The 14,739-nt window shown below is 44.6% G+C and overlaps 1 protein-coding gene across 1 annotated transcript in view; it reads left to right on the top strand.

The window, feature by feature from the left end:
* Window positions 1-9,313: 9,313 nt before the first annotated feature.
* RFX7 (regulatory factor X7) overlaps window positions 9,314-14,739 on the top strand; it is a 51,316-nt gene continuing 45,890 nt past the window's right edge. Inside the window, exon 1 of the mRNA XM_048956484.1 lies at window positions 9,314-9,719. Within this exon, the coding sequence (XP_048812441.1) occupies window positions 9,574-9,719 (146 nt within the window). The 5' untranslated portion in view covers window positions 9,314-9,573. The remainder of the gene's footprint in view (window positions 9,720-14,739) is intronic.

The raw sequence follows: 14,739 nt of genomic DNA, 5'->3' as shown, positions 1-14,739 counted from the left end.
ATTAAAAAGCTATTTAAATATATCAGACATTTCTTGAGTTCACTTTAAAATAACAGAGGACATGAATTCCTTTCTCATATTGATGTTAATACTTTATTCTGTTTTTCTTTTGAATTGTTAGATAAATGTTAGAAGCCTGTGAGTATGAGAACAGCTGTTTCTTGGCTGTATGTGGTGTTGATTTGTAAGAGCTGTGATATTGTAACTGTTAAACTAATTAGAAGTTTTGGCAATAAACTGTTAAGATGTTGACAAAGCATCTTGAAAAAGGATGTAATTTTTCTACTATCTGAACTGATTTGCTGTAGACTTCTTTGCTATATTGAGGATCCAACCCAAACATGTTGGTTAAGACCACAAAGATCGCTGTGGGTACAAAGAAGACTACAGCCACCAATGCTGACTCATTCACTGCCATGCTCATCTGACATGGGAACCCACCACTCCCCATCCACCACAATTCCCATGCGGTTAGCTGCCCAGGGACTGAATTCCCTTAAAAAGCTTCATCCTCATCTCAGCAGTACCTTTCCATACAGCTAGATTTTGGCTCTTAGCTAAACCTATTGCCTGGATAAGCATAGGATTTCAGCCAGATAGATTGTGAGCAACATTTTCTTTTCAAATATTCTTGGCTCCAATCTCACAGAAGTTGCTTCAATCCAACAGAGTAAAATCCTGTCCTTCAGACAGATGAGCCAGTCACTTTACGTCAGCACACAATGTAATTATTCTGTATGTTCCCTATAACAGGTATTCTACACAGAGCTGCTGTTTTCCACATGAAACCTGGATATGATATTGTGTTCAAGATCACACACTGCAAATTTCCTACAAAGGTAAGGGGAGGTATTAAGAATTTGGATCTATGTATAGTGTCATAAACAAAGAGAATTAATCAATCTTTCCTTTCATACATTTCATCGTGATAATAAAAAGTATTGTACCTGCTCCACTGAGCACTGTGCAGGGGAGGAGAACTCCCTGTGAACATTATAAACATGTTCAATTCAAATAGACAATGTGATTTTTTTTTTTTCCAACTTGACTCAGATTATAAAATGAATGAGATTTAGTCCCCAAGTCCTTACTGAGTAATTATGCAATCACATATTCATACTGAGAATGACCTTTCAGTAGGATTCTTTGCAAAATAAGACTTTGTCAGCTACTGTACGAGGAATTACAGAGATAGTAACATTTTACTGCTACTTAACATCTGCCTGGCATCTCTGTTAATTATTTAGACTGTAGCAGACAAAGAAACACAACAGGATTACTATTGGAAGAATTTGTGAACTGTTATGAAGTGAAAGTGATCTTGATATATGAGTAATATTGGGAGAAACCACCAGTGAGAAAACTGAAAACAGATCTGTGTGCACAGTATTTTTGTTGTACAGGAAATAGTGGGAGTTAATATGTGAAAAAGAGCTGTTCACAAATCAGAATCCCTGGGAGCTCTGTGAATGAGTTTTCCTGCACTTTGTGGTATTTTGTAAAGAGAAAGATCCTCTTTCTCCTTCTTGTGAGGGAAGATCCTCTTTCTCCTTCTTCTTCTTGCCTTAGTGTGTCATTAACTGTACACACAAAGCCACACATGTACCAGTTCATTCTGGTTCATCAGCAGAGGGTGTGGAGTAGGACCAGGTAAAAAATAAAGGTTCTAGTCCATGATGGTAGTTACAACTACAAATCTTAATGCAAAATAGCATTAATTGTTAAAACAAAGGTTTTCTCATAACTATCTTGTTACATAATAGGACACAAAGAAATAGCATAATAGATGCTAGAGATGCTTTTGCATTGTCTTCAGTCACAGATTAATTAGATTCATGAACAGTTTTCATAATGAAGTCCACAACTTGCAGAAGATTTGTATTCCAAGTGTATTCCCAGACCCCGTTGTTCCAGATTGTACTTCTTTCCTGAAGCATGCACTGACAAGCTATTCAGTGTCTTTATTACTATACAAAATTGTGAGCCAACTGATATTTATTACTGTGCATTGGGTCAATGCAGAGTTTTACCACAAGAAGGTACATTCTTGAAGGGTTGTGCCTGAAGGGCACTATCCCTTATGGATCATCTTAGTAGGGAAAAAAATATATATATTTTAATAAAGATCCACCAAGCTGCCATCTCTGCCTCAGGGGAGTGTAGGTAGAGAGACAAGCCTTGTCTGTGTACCCTCCAAGCATAACCACCCTTGATTTGTACCTGGTCTTTTTCTAGAGCTCTGGGATGGAGGAAATCCTAGTCATGCCTTGCCTCAATCCGTACAGATGCACTAAGGTTAACTTCAATTACTGCTGTATTATGTTGAATAATTAAGTCTTTGTAACATCATTATATATGCGTGCATTATACCTATGTTCTCAGAACAAAGGTGTGTCTGTAAGCATACGTACCAGACTGCACTTACATGGAAGACAAATTGTATTTATTCTATATTAATTAACACTGCAGGCGGAATTTCTCACTGTTTAAAATATCTCGAATGTCCATTTTTAGAATCTAAATACATACATGCAGATTCTTTTTGCTTTGACAGTTGTATTTTATCTCCTTTCAATAAGTTTGTTCAAGTACTATCTTGTGTACCTTCAATCTGAATGTCATTGTTGTATTTCTGTTTCTACTTAAATCAAATTAATCAATTGAATTAATCAGCTTCAAAATGGAAAGCAAACAATGCTGCTAAATTTCCAGGGACTTAGGGGAGCAGAATTTGACAGGCGTTGGGTCTACAGGTGTTGGCTTCATTGGCAATCTCCTTTATTTACAGTTTGTTTTTCCTTAGCTGCTTGTTTCAGATTAACATTTCACATTAAGGATGAAGTGTGGCCACCAGTGAGATTTTACTATTGAGTGTCACTTGCTCAGAAATGTTGCTTGAGATAGTCTTTGCCATTCTATTCTTACACTGGAGCATTTCTGCCCTAAAACATACATACATAGATGTGGCTAGAAACAAAAACACAATGGTGTTTTTGTTTTTAATATTAAACCTTGTTGCTTTAAGGGACACCCTGAAAAACTAGGCCAAAAACTTGACCTATTTTAAAAGACACGGCAATCTGTTCTTTTAAAAAATCATTCACACTTCATTGAGTCCTTCTCTCTCTCTTATACCATGAAAAATATCCTACAATATCAATGTTCAGAACTATTCTATCTCTGTACATAGTTTCCTGAACACGTATTGCAAGCTGAGGTCTCCAGTTTGACAATTTAATTTTTCTCCATCACTGATTTTGGAAAAGAAACCATCTTAAAAATTAGCAAATGCTTAAACTAAACTAATTAGCTAATTAAAATAACTATATCAGAGCACTTTCTCCCTAATGTGATGAATCCATGTGGAAACCAAAAGGTCCTAGAATCCACAAAAGATTTTTGATTCTAGAGGCCTCCATGTCTTGAATTTGAAAATTAGGAGCAGAGAGCCATATTTCTCAGTTATTTTGTAGTTTGAAATCTGGCTGTGAAACTCTGTTTACTTTGTGTTGGACTCCTGCCAGAGGAGGCCTGGTTTTAGCAGATGGTTGTGGAGGCCAGACGTTTCCTGCTGCATCCTGATCAGGCACCAATAGCACTGCTCGTGGTCACAGGCACTGCTGCCATGGATGCTGATGGTGCAGTGCCTGCAGGCAGGAATGCTATGGAGAGTCACTTGAAACGGACCTTCAGGCTAAAGATTGGTGGAAGAGAGCATCCTGACAGCTTGGAGCACTTGCATGAACAGACATGGTCCTTGGAGAGGGTGGAGTTATGTGCCAGTAGATGAGCAGGAGGAGGGGTAAAGTTTTGAGCAGAAAGAAGTATTAAACCAGAGACATGAGCTAGTAGTGATGCGACATGACTGCTTTGATCTTGGCCTGTACAGTACTGTCTTGTCAAGGACAGGCAGCTTAAAGAAGAAACAGATAAGATAATAGCATTGTATTGGGGTGTGAGGCTACCTGTCTGCTTTGCAGGCATAATGTGCAAGCAGTGTTTTCTTTTCCCTCCATTTCTGGGGACAACTTCTGTGAGAAAAAAAACTAGTAATTGTGTCCCCAAACTGGTGTTTGACAAACACATTGTGCTTGCAAGATGAGGAATCAAAGGGCAACTGCTGTAGTTTAAAGTGCTTCTGTATCACTGGATCATTGTCTTGTCCATTTACATACAGGAGAAAATGCAAACAAATTTCTCAGGGTGCTTGGAAATCCTGAGGATTCCTTCAGGCACCAATTTAGGACGTCCACTGTTCATATGGGAATGCAGCTCTTGAACCAACACAACTGAAACTCAGAGTTTCTTGTACTGGGGTCTGTTCTACTTGGCTCTGAGTCTGGGAATTTGGTGCTCTTCCATCCTCTGTCACATCTATATTACCATGTTATGCAGTGACCTTAACTGGGTCACAATTATCTGCCAGTGGCCACCAATGCATGTGACAGTGCAATTCACAGGAGGTGTCCCTGCAAACAGGAGCTGTCTTGGTCCTTGTAGTCAGACATTGCAGGTAGGCAACAATTACTTTTGAATTTTCAGATTACTACTGAAGATAAAAAAAAAATAAGGACAGAAGTGTTGTGCTGTTTGCTTTGTTATATGAAACTTGCAAACTCTCTCCTTACCTTTGATTCTGTCAGTCTCCCTAAAACTGAGCCTCTGAGTCAGAATGAAAGACAAGTGAAAGACAAAGCAACTGCAGAGTAGTCTAACTAAAAATATTTTTAACCCTAACTTCTACCAGCAAGGTTATCAAATATTCAGTAACACTGAAAATGAAAGGATGTCAGTTTGAAACATGACTCAGCTAAGCATCAAACTCCTTTCAATGACAGCCTTCCTTCCTACTCATCAGCCTTGAACAAGACAGTCTGAGTCATTACTTTCATGACCCACTGTCCCCTTTTAAGTAGCTTTCTTAGTCTGCAGTAGTTGAATACAGCTATGCAGGTTATAGAAACACCATACTCAAAATTTTTTCAAGCTCAGCAGCCCATCTGAAATTACACTGAGACAAAGATTTATTGCACTGCAAAGAAGATTATAGAAACAAAAAGTTTCAAGCTGTCCATATCCTCAAAGAACCTGAATGGACTTGCTCCTCGTCTGCCCTACCAGGGCAAGCTGTAGCCAGGCCTATGTGAGCCTAGGCCATCGCTATCTTGCATCTGATGATCATCTGCAACCGCACAGAGTCAGGGCTGCATATCCATTTTGTTAGCACCTTAAACTGCCTCGCAGAGATATAAAAGACAACAGGGACAGCAAAGCAGAGAAGAACTGGAGACAGCAAGGATGGTTTCCAGGAAAACAATTTCTGTAACAGAGTCAGTATGGTAGCTAATACTTGTCCTTTGCTGGAGATGGACTTGTGACTGTGGGGCCTGCTTCATACTTCCTTGTGTTTCCCATTATTTGGCAGGTTGCAGTACTGCTCACTGCTCACACTGCTCACACTGTTCACACTGCTCACACTGCTCACACTCACTATATACAAGCTGCTTCCAGAAGCAGCATAGTTCAGCAAAGCCCCGATCAAGCAGGTTTTCCTGTTTTTTTAGAATTAAAATAGCCCCTTTTTCACTGCCACATTTGAACACAGCCCAATTTCTCCTGTCAATTATCATGACATGGGTTTGAAGGTCTTCTAGGTAAACCGGATTCTTTTTTTAAATGATTGAAAAATACAAGCTGAAGTATATATTAAAATTGGTTACGGGCACGATTAGTTATCGCATTTCCTTTTTACCAGTGCTGCATATGAACAGGTAACAAAATAAAGAAAATCAGAGGGAGTTGTCTTGGGCATAGCTCAGGAGATACGGTGACATACATCCCCGGGGGAGAAGAGCTGCAAAGAAGGCATCAAGATGGAGTTCGCTGAACCAGTGTTTAAAGCTTCTGGAAAGTGTCTTTTTTAGCAAGGCTTTAAAGTCAATTATCCTCACAGAATTTGTTTTATGCTTGCTTTGAGGATAAAAGTAGCAGAATTTCATTGTTTATCTGCCTATTACCCTCAGCTTAGTCAACGAATGTGCACATCTCTTCTTGGCCCATGTTAGAAATAAGATGGCAGATCTCTCTCATCTGACAGGAAACAGGGAAGAGCACCCACCCTTCGTATTGGCTGCTCGGAAAGGGCAGCAAGACATTGCTCCTTGACAGCATGAGACAGTGTATTCCCCAACTGTCAGATACAATGAATAACAGGGGAGAAAAAAAAAAAACAACAAAACAAAATAATGCAAAATAGGTTACTCTGTATTTATGCATAATTTTTCCCTACAGAGAGTCCTAATGTTAGATCTGAAGCTAGAGAAATGGAGGAAAAATAAACAGATTTGGAATCTGCAAAATCTGTCTGCAGAAGGGGAATGCCTGGGAACAGAGGCACAAGACCAGAAAGGCCTTTGCCTACCTCATCTGAGCTCAGCTGCTGCACTCCTTAAAAATAGACATTTGGAAAATGGGAAAGAAAATTAAGATTCTGGTCCTGAAAATGCTGCCTCAGACTTCTGGCATGTTTAGACTTAAGCACATACTTCTGTTTACAGTAGTGGGATCTACAATTAACCTTTATATTAATTTTCACGTCTTTTTATACCATGCTGACCAGAAGCCTCAATCTACGTGTCCAGCAAAGGCATTCAAAGGCACAAGGACTCCAAAAGAGGGTTACAGCGGTCTTTGGTGGATATTCCTGGAAGGTCTTCAGTGTTTTGTCAGCTCATATGAGTTCAGGTTTTTCTCTTAGCAGTTAAATGGTCCTCCTCACCGTCTTCAAGATAATTCTGTCAGCACAAGCTCCTCTGTTTGAACAATTATTCTGGATCTATTTCTTCTTTTTTTTTTTTTTTTTTTTTAGTTTATATAGCTAAATATAATGCATAACTAAATCCATGCAAACTGCACATAAGGAGCTGCCATTTTTTCTTTCATGCATTTTGCAGAGACCATATGAAATTCGAAGCTAGTTCCACTGGTTGTGTAAGAGTCAGCTAAGCTGGCTTCCGTGTATTGGCCTAACATATGTAAAGGGGAAGAGCCCTCACTCGGTGTCAGTGCAGCTATACAAAAAACCTGGGCCAAACCTTGTGCTTGGACATTGTGAGAATGGGAATATGAGAAAAGCAGTGGAGTTATTTCTAACATAAAAAAAAAAGGCTTTTGGAAAACAGTGTGGCCTTTTGTGTTGTTGCTATTTGATTCCATAACAGACCTCTCTGGATTTTGCTCTTTAAAACTTTTGCAGCAATAACACCTACTGGCCAAATCAGTCATTAGGAGACCCCAATTTTATTTTGGGCCTCTGTATGTTCCCATCACAGCTAGTAACCCAGCAACAGAAACCAGCTTGCAGTTGAAAGGCTTCACACCACAAGAGCACAGGAAAAAAAAAAAGAAAGTAAAAAAAGGTAAATTGGTGGTGAGATATGGGAGTGCACACATAGGTTTGAGGCCTGGAGTCCACTTCCACCACAACAATGCAACCTGGGATTCTGTCCCACTTAACTCATCTCGGTGCCAATTTAATCCCATTCTGCCCTAAAGCACCAGGTGTGGTTGCAGGGTGGCAGTGGTGGTGCAAGGGTGCCAGCGTGTGCCCAGTGCTGCAGGTTCTGCAGAACAGATGTGACTAATTTCTTTTTTGGTCATATGACGCCGATACACCTATAAATAAGTATGACTACAATTTGACATTGCTGGGAACAAAATTAACAAGGAACTAAATAATAAGTTTGTCTTCCAACTGCTGGTTTTGACTGAATGCTATGCTAAAATTATGTATATTTTTCCAATATATTGTAATAGTCTGTGGTCCTTCCAAACATGATGCACATCTGTTGAACCTTACTCTGATATGCAGGCCCATCAGTTTCAGTGAGGGAGAACATTTTTAGGCCTGGGATCCAAGTGGGGTAAGCTCTCCTTCAGATTTCAAAGGGTCAAACCACGGATCTCAGCAGAAGCAGCTGACAAACAAAACTAGAAAATACTACCAGGATCAGCTCGGTCATATTGTACGAGGTTACATGTGTGCTGATCAAAAAGTATATTGAAGTTGCTAGCCTTTCTGTTCACTTCTGATTACAATTTTTACTTGTGGTTATACTCACTTCTTGGATATTCTTCAGGAATTTCCAATCAAAGTAAAAGAAGTTTTTAGTAAGAAGAAGGAACAAGAGAGAACATCATTTTTGTGATTCTGACTAGAGGTTTTATGAGGTTTTATTCCCATCACTGCCATATCCATTAGTGTTTTGACTTTAGGGCAGCAGAAATGTAAGGGAAGATTTAATTTCAAAAAACTCTTGTTTTGTTTGGTGACAGACATTTACAAATGCTCATCTCCTTCATTTAGCAACACCGTGTGTATTTACTTTATCAGTAGTATGTAAGGCCCACATTTTCAGGCAGGCCAGGAAGGCACCCTGCTTATCCTCAGGTACAGTGTGAGAAGGTGCTGAGGCGCCCGTCCCTCTGCCCAGGCTAAGAGGGGTCCCACTGCACCCAGTTCAGCACTGACCGGGGAGACCGGGCTGGGTGCCCTGGGCTGCAGGAGGGCACAGGGATGGGGTTGGCACCGCTAAAGATGAAAGACTGCTGCTTTCGGGGCTCGTGTTGCGTGAGAACATTGGGGGAAGGAGAGAGAGGCACATCTAGGGCCATTTGGGAGGTGACTGTTTGGTGCTGGTATAAATCAGATGGAAAATGGCGAGTTCCTGCTCGAATGCTACTGGAATTGGAGGAATTGGGAACAGAGGAGCAGCGGACCGGCTTCTGGTGTTCGCGGGAGCTGCGGGAGGCGAGCAGGCCGGGGCGAAGGGCGGCCCCTCCGCTTCGGCGACGGCTTCTTAGGGAAGCAGTGAGGGCTACGTGCGCGTTAACGGCGTTTCCGTGCGCTGTTTACAAACACCGCCAGGTGCGGGAGGATGGGCGGCTGTGCGCAGCACCCGGAGGGCGAGAGGTGCGGGGCGGGCGGCTGATGTAATGCCGCGCGCCGCGGGAGGGGCTCACGTGTCCGCAGCGACGGCTCCGCGCTCGGCGCTGCCCGTGCCTCTCACGCCCGGCTCCGCACAGCCGCGCATCGGTGTACGCACACGCAGTCCGCCCGAGGCCGGCCCAGGGCCACCGCAGGGGGAAGCCGCTCCCGTCCCTCCGCCGCCGCGGCCGCGCCCCCGCCCCGGCCCGGCCCCGGCCCCAGCCCCCTCCCGGCGGGGCGGCCCGCCTGCTCGGGCAGCGCCGAGCCTGCGCACTGGGCGCCCGGGCGGGCACGGCGGCCGCGGGGCGAGGAGCGGCGGCGGCGCGGGGCGGGCCGGGCCAGGCCAGGTGCTGCGAAGCGGGACGACGGCGGAGCGACCCTGCGCCGGGGCGGCGGAGGAGGACTGGGCCGCCATGCGCCGTGCCGAGGGCCGGGCTCGCCATCCTGCGGCGTAGCGGCGGGGCGCGGCGCGGCTCCCCGCCCGTGATGTCCCCCGGGCGGCGAGGGAAGGCGACTCACTCGAGGGCTGCGGCAGAGGCCTAGTGCGGCCAGCCCGCTCCGCGTCCCCGCGCCGCCGCCGCGCCCCCATGGCCGAGGAGCAGCAGGCGGAGGGGCAGCCGCCGCGGCGGCTCACCGGCACCCCCGCGCCCGCCGGGGCCCTGCCGGCCCTGGTGCCGGGGCTGCAGGGCGGCGAGGCCAGCGCGCTGCGGCACAAGATCCGTAGCTCCATCTGGTAAGGGCCGGGCCGCGGGCCGGGCGGGCGGCGGCAGCAGCGGGGGGGGCGCGGCCCCTTTGTGCCGGGGCGCGCGGAGCCGCCGGGCCCACCCTGCTGAGCGGCGCCCCGGGGCGCGCGGGCACGGCGCCGTCGGGAGCGCGCGCGGTACGCGCAGGTGTGCCGGGCCGCGGCGGTGCGAGCCGGGCGCCTTGTCTTCCCGGAGTAACGGGGCTCGGTCAGCGCGTTTGTGTCCCGCGGTGATGGCAATTGCGCTGCGGCGCCGTTTAACCTGCCGGGTCTCCTCTCACCTGCTGGAGGCTTTGTAAGCGGACGGCGTGCGCCGCGGGCTGCCGCTGCTTCCTGGTGAGAGCAGCCCCCAGCACGGCGATGAAGGAGCCCGGAACGCTGCACACAGGTGCGTTTCGCAGCCTCCCCACAGTTCCTGGGCAGGCGTGCGAATGCAGCTCTGGCTCAAACTTGTGATGGTTTGCAAGTATCTATCCAGGAATCCGTGTTGCTTTTTTTTCCCTCCTTTTTATATAATTTATAGCAAAACAACATTATACTGAATTCCGTGTGTCTGGGGGGGTGTGATGAATTGAGTTCTGCTTGCTGTGCGAATAAAGTATTTTGGCGTGCCCTCCCCACCCCCCAGCTGCAGGAGGTACCACCTGCAGAATTTACGTTTTTAAAGGCCGTTTCTGGTTGAAGGGAGTGATGTAGGGCCAGGAAGTGGAGAATGGGAAATATAGTTTACTCTTCCTAGGTAATTCTTTCTCTTATATGTGTTTCTGTACATGGATTCATCCTACTAAAATACATTGATCCACTACATTGCTTCATACCGTGTTTAGCTTTTTGTTCTGAATTGGTGTGGCTGTCGAAGAAGGCAAGTCCAAATATCTTTTTTGTGTGTGAGCGATTTTGCTGTATTTGTATACATACACATACCCTACGTCTGGATGCATAGTGAAATTGAAATCTTTTGTTTGGCTGTTTTTCTTAGAGTTGTAATGGTAAATAATAATTCATTGTCCTTAACCAGCACTTGCTACCTTTTGTTTTGGTGGTTGTTTTTGTTCTACAACGTGACCTAGAGAAGAGCTCCAAACTGCAGAATTTGCTGTCTGTTTGGATCATTGCATCTTCACGGTGTCCTAATTTATTAAGCTGTTTTGTGACATCCTTTCTGGATTTTCTTCTCTCTCCATGAATGTGCTGTTCGGAGGCGAGCCTCAGGAGCATGTTTATGTTGCATTCAGATTAGGTATCATGTCCAAGTTGAAGACAAAATGGCTACTTAGCAAAACGTCCCCTTTTATTCTAGGTTTTCTTTTCAAGAAACAAGAGAGTATACGTTAGCGTTTTAAATGCAGATTGCTGCTTGCATTCAGGTACACTCAGTGAATAGCCTGCCTGCGTTGGGCACAAAGGAATGCAGAGCACTGCGTGAGGGTCTTGCTGGGCGCCTGGTGCCAGCAGGCTGTGCCAGCACCTCGCAGCCCGTCTCCTGGGTGCTTCTCTGGCGTTCCCTGCAGGATGGTGACCTTTCCTCCCTGGCTACCTGGCAGCCTTGCACCATATTGGCACTTCTCTGCCTCTTCCAGACAGCATCGGCTCCGTTGTGTGCAGTGGTTTGTGTGCAGAAATGCAGTATTTAACATCAGGTCATTTCTGTAATAAAACCTTTTTTTTTTATTTTTCCTAAATGTTTTCACATCCTTCATGACTTCTAGGATTTCCATGTGTTTACCTGTTTTTGTATTACTGTCAAACAGCCTTCATTTGGAGCTCAAGTCCTGTGTGAGTTCGTGCCTCAGTGTGGCTGCAGTTGTTTGAGCAGTGCCAGGGCATCGTGCATGCTGCACTCAGAGCAGAAAGCCGCCCTTTCTGCACTGCAGTCTGGAGCCTGTTGTCCTGGTCAGTAGCTGCCGTGTGCTGTTGAGGAGCAAGCAGTACGAGTGCGGGAGGCTTGTGAAAATGGCAGTGCTCTGTTGCTAACATAGCTGGGTGCAACGTGCAGAAGAGAGCTTCCTCTTTTCTGCTTTTCCTCCTCTTCCTCCCGTGTCTCCCTGCCCTGCCAGCTGTGTGTGCTGACCAGTTGGCATGTCCAAGTCCTCATTTCCTTCCTTAAGGATTTAGCACACCTAGATAAGCACCCTTCTGTATTGTTTTCTGTTTTTTTTCCTCTTTTCTCCTACGCACTTGCACACAGTGGATGGATATTTTTAGTTGTTTTCATTTGTTTTTAATTTCTTTTTCAAAAAGATTTTTAGTGTTCAGAAAGTGTTGACGAGGAAAATAGCGTAGCAGAATATAGCAGCTACTGAAGTGCTGGACTTGAAGATCACAAACAAGTCTGTGCTTGTCCTTCCACCGCACAGACAAATATAAATATAGTATGTGATGTGGGCCTCAAGGGGACAATGAGCTGTTCAGCATTTCAACTCGTGCTTAATTTGTTCTGTTTATTAAATTAAAATGTAGTTTGACAAGAGTAGCTCGAGTAATTGTGAACGTGCAAAGTCCCTTAAAACCAAACAATAGGCGAAGTCCTTCTGGTTAAAATGAAAGGCACCATCAGCATATGTAGTGAAGACTTGACAGTGTGCTTGCTAGGAGTCCAGTCTGGGTTCTGCTTTGTTTTTGTTACTATATTAAGTGACCAGTCTGGGGAGGGGGAGAGAGGTTTTCTTAGCTGTGCTTAAAAACAGACTGGGAAGTGTTTCTCCCCATTCCAACACCGCGTACGTAGAGCAGGCCAGGTACGGCAGGTAGCTGCAGCCGATTAGTTACTGCAGCCAATTAATTACTGCAGCCAAACTGAAATGAAGTTCAGCGCTGTCTGGCTGTGCTTTTCCTAGCTGCCCCACACGAGCACATCCAACAGAGTCATGTCTGATTTTGTTTCACATTATGTGAGTGACTTGTTCAGACAGTCAGACGTGTTCTTACGGTGTCGATGAAAAGACAGAAATAATATTAGATGTCTTTTCCCATTGACGGATTAGGAGTCTAGACAGAAGAATACGTCTTTGCAGAGCCCAGACGGCTGATTAATGTTAGTTGGGGCAGGTTGGTGAATTGCCCTTGTCTTCCTCTGCTGAACACTGGACCCTGATCTGCCTTGTTTATTCCCCTTTAGATTCATTAAAGCGTTTATATTTATTAATAGTTTTTTGTCCAGACGTTAGAGCCTGAGGCGGGAAACCTCCCCACTCAGCTGTCTGAGCATATAGACTAATGGGGCTTCAGTTATTTTCTTGGGTGAGGGGACTGTATTTACAAACATGTGATGTTTGTTTGATGGTATTTCTGTATCCAGATGTACGCTGGCAGAGGATGAACATGAAGTTAGCAAAGAATATCTGTAGCCAAAGGCAGCCAGTAACGTATGTATGCAGCAGAATGTGGCACAAGGACTGAGGTATGGAGACCACTGGGGAAGAGAGGTGTTGGCTGAGGTTCTCTGTGCCTGCTGGGAGGAGGAAAAAAAAGCCAAAACAACAGCTTTAGGCAATTTCACCCTTTTGCTTACTGCATTAATTTAAAGTCCAGTCCGTAGCTACACACATTGGAGAAATGAAGGGGTTTGTTTTTTTCTTCACTGTGGTGAATGAGTGGTGGTGGTTCTTAAATGAGGTCTTGTTTACTGCTGTAAGTGGTAATCTGGTACTTGCATCTGTGCATGGGTTGGTCGCAGCTTCTTTCACCTAGCCTGGATCTCAGCTCTTTTTGTCCTATAGGCATCTGTTGTGATTGGAGCGTAGTAATTCTGCCCAAGATTAATTTCTCTTCCCCTCCCCCCAGTATATCATCTGTAAGCTGTGCTGAGGGCTGGGCAGCACAGGATAGCAAACACAGAGCATTACTTTTGCAGTCCTTTGAACTGGACGTGGGTGTAGGCTTCAGATTTATAACTTGTGTCCTCAAATCACTTTTCTAGCTAGAAGTTATAATGCAAAAGCCTCATGAGCTGGGCCATATAGTGCCAAATTTCCGTGTGTCCTAGGCCTGGTTTGCCTCACACTGAAGTAGGATGGGGAGGTGGATTGTGCTCTTGTGAGTTCTGGGCTTTTCGCGTTGCACTAGAAGACCAGATTAGCTGATTGCAATACCATATTTTCTTTGGAAAGCTCAGTTCTTTGTCGTGTCTTTGTCTTTCTTGCATCATTCGGGCTATTGCAAGTGCATCTCTCACTCCTCGTTGGTCGTTGTCACCAGGGGTAGGTTGTCACTTGACTATTGGCAGAGGAAATACTCCACAATTTAGGAAATGCTATTGAGATTTTTCATAATAGGAATTGCTGCTTATTTATATGGTTAGATGAGTAGAAAAGCATGATTGACAGTCTTAATATTTTTAATAAAGCGACTGACAATAAGGAGAGAGGCTGAGGGGTTTGTGTTCCAGGTTCTTAGCAAACGCAGGTGCAAACACCTTTTCAGTAGTTTTCTTCTGTGCTTGAAATTCCTGTAACACCTTGTAAGTACTTTTTTAAAAGGTGGTGTATTTGAGTCAGGTTGGATTCATCAGTAGACCAATCCAGCTGCATTTACTCTTACGATTTTCTGTAGCTTGAGACAGGAGGGCAGGAAATAACAGCAAAAACTAAAAATAAAAAACCTCTATTTTTTGTTAAACTGTCTGCTGAAATTGAGTGGAGAATTTCAGCTGCCATAACTGATTCCAGGCTCTTTTTAGTTGTTCTGTGCCTCCAGCCTAAAGTGCACCAACGACCAACCCCTCCTTCCTGGAGGTGGTTTTCATCACTGGAGGTGGGCAATGAAGTTTTTGTAATTTGTATTAAAAAATAATTAATAGGAGATTACTAATGACTGTGAAGAAGAGCTCAAGACTGTTGACAAGACGTACAGGCTACATTTAATTCAATAAGCCCAAGTAATGTTAGAAGTATATTTACCCCCTTTAAAGAAGTACTTTGAGCTTCTCGGCTAAGAGGTGCTTTAAAACCATAAATATTGCTTACCCACTGTTCCCTGGCTCTGTGGTTCTGCAGTCTGCAGATGATTGTAA

This window comes from Lagopus muta, chromosome 10 (genome assembly GCF_023343835.1).
Source record: "Lagopus muta isolate bLagMut1 chromosome 10, bLagMut1 primary, whole genome shotgun sequence".
NCBI lineage: Eukaryota > Metazoa > Chordata > Aves > Galliformes > Phasianidae > Lagopus > Lagopus muta.
The sequence above is the reverse complement of the archived record's forward strand: the minus strand, read 5'-3'. Positions and strand labels throughout refer to the sequence as shown.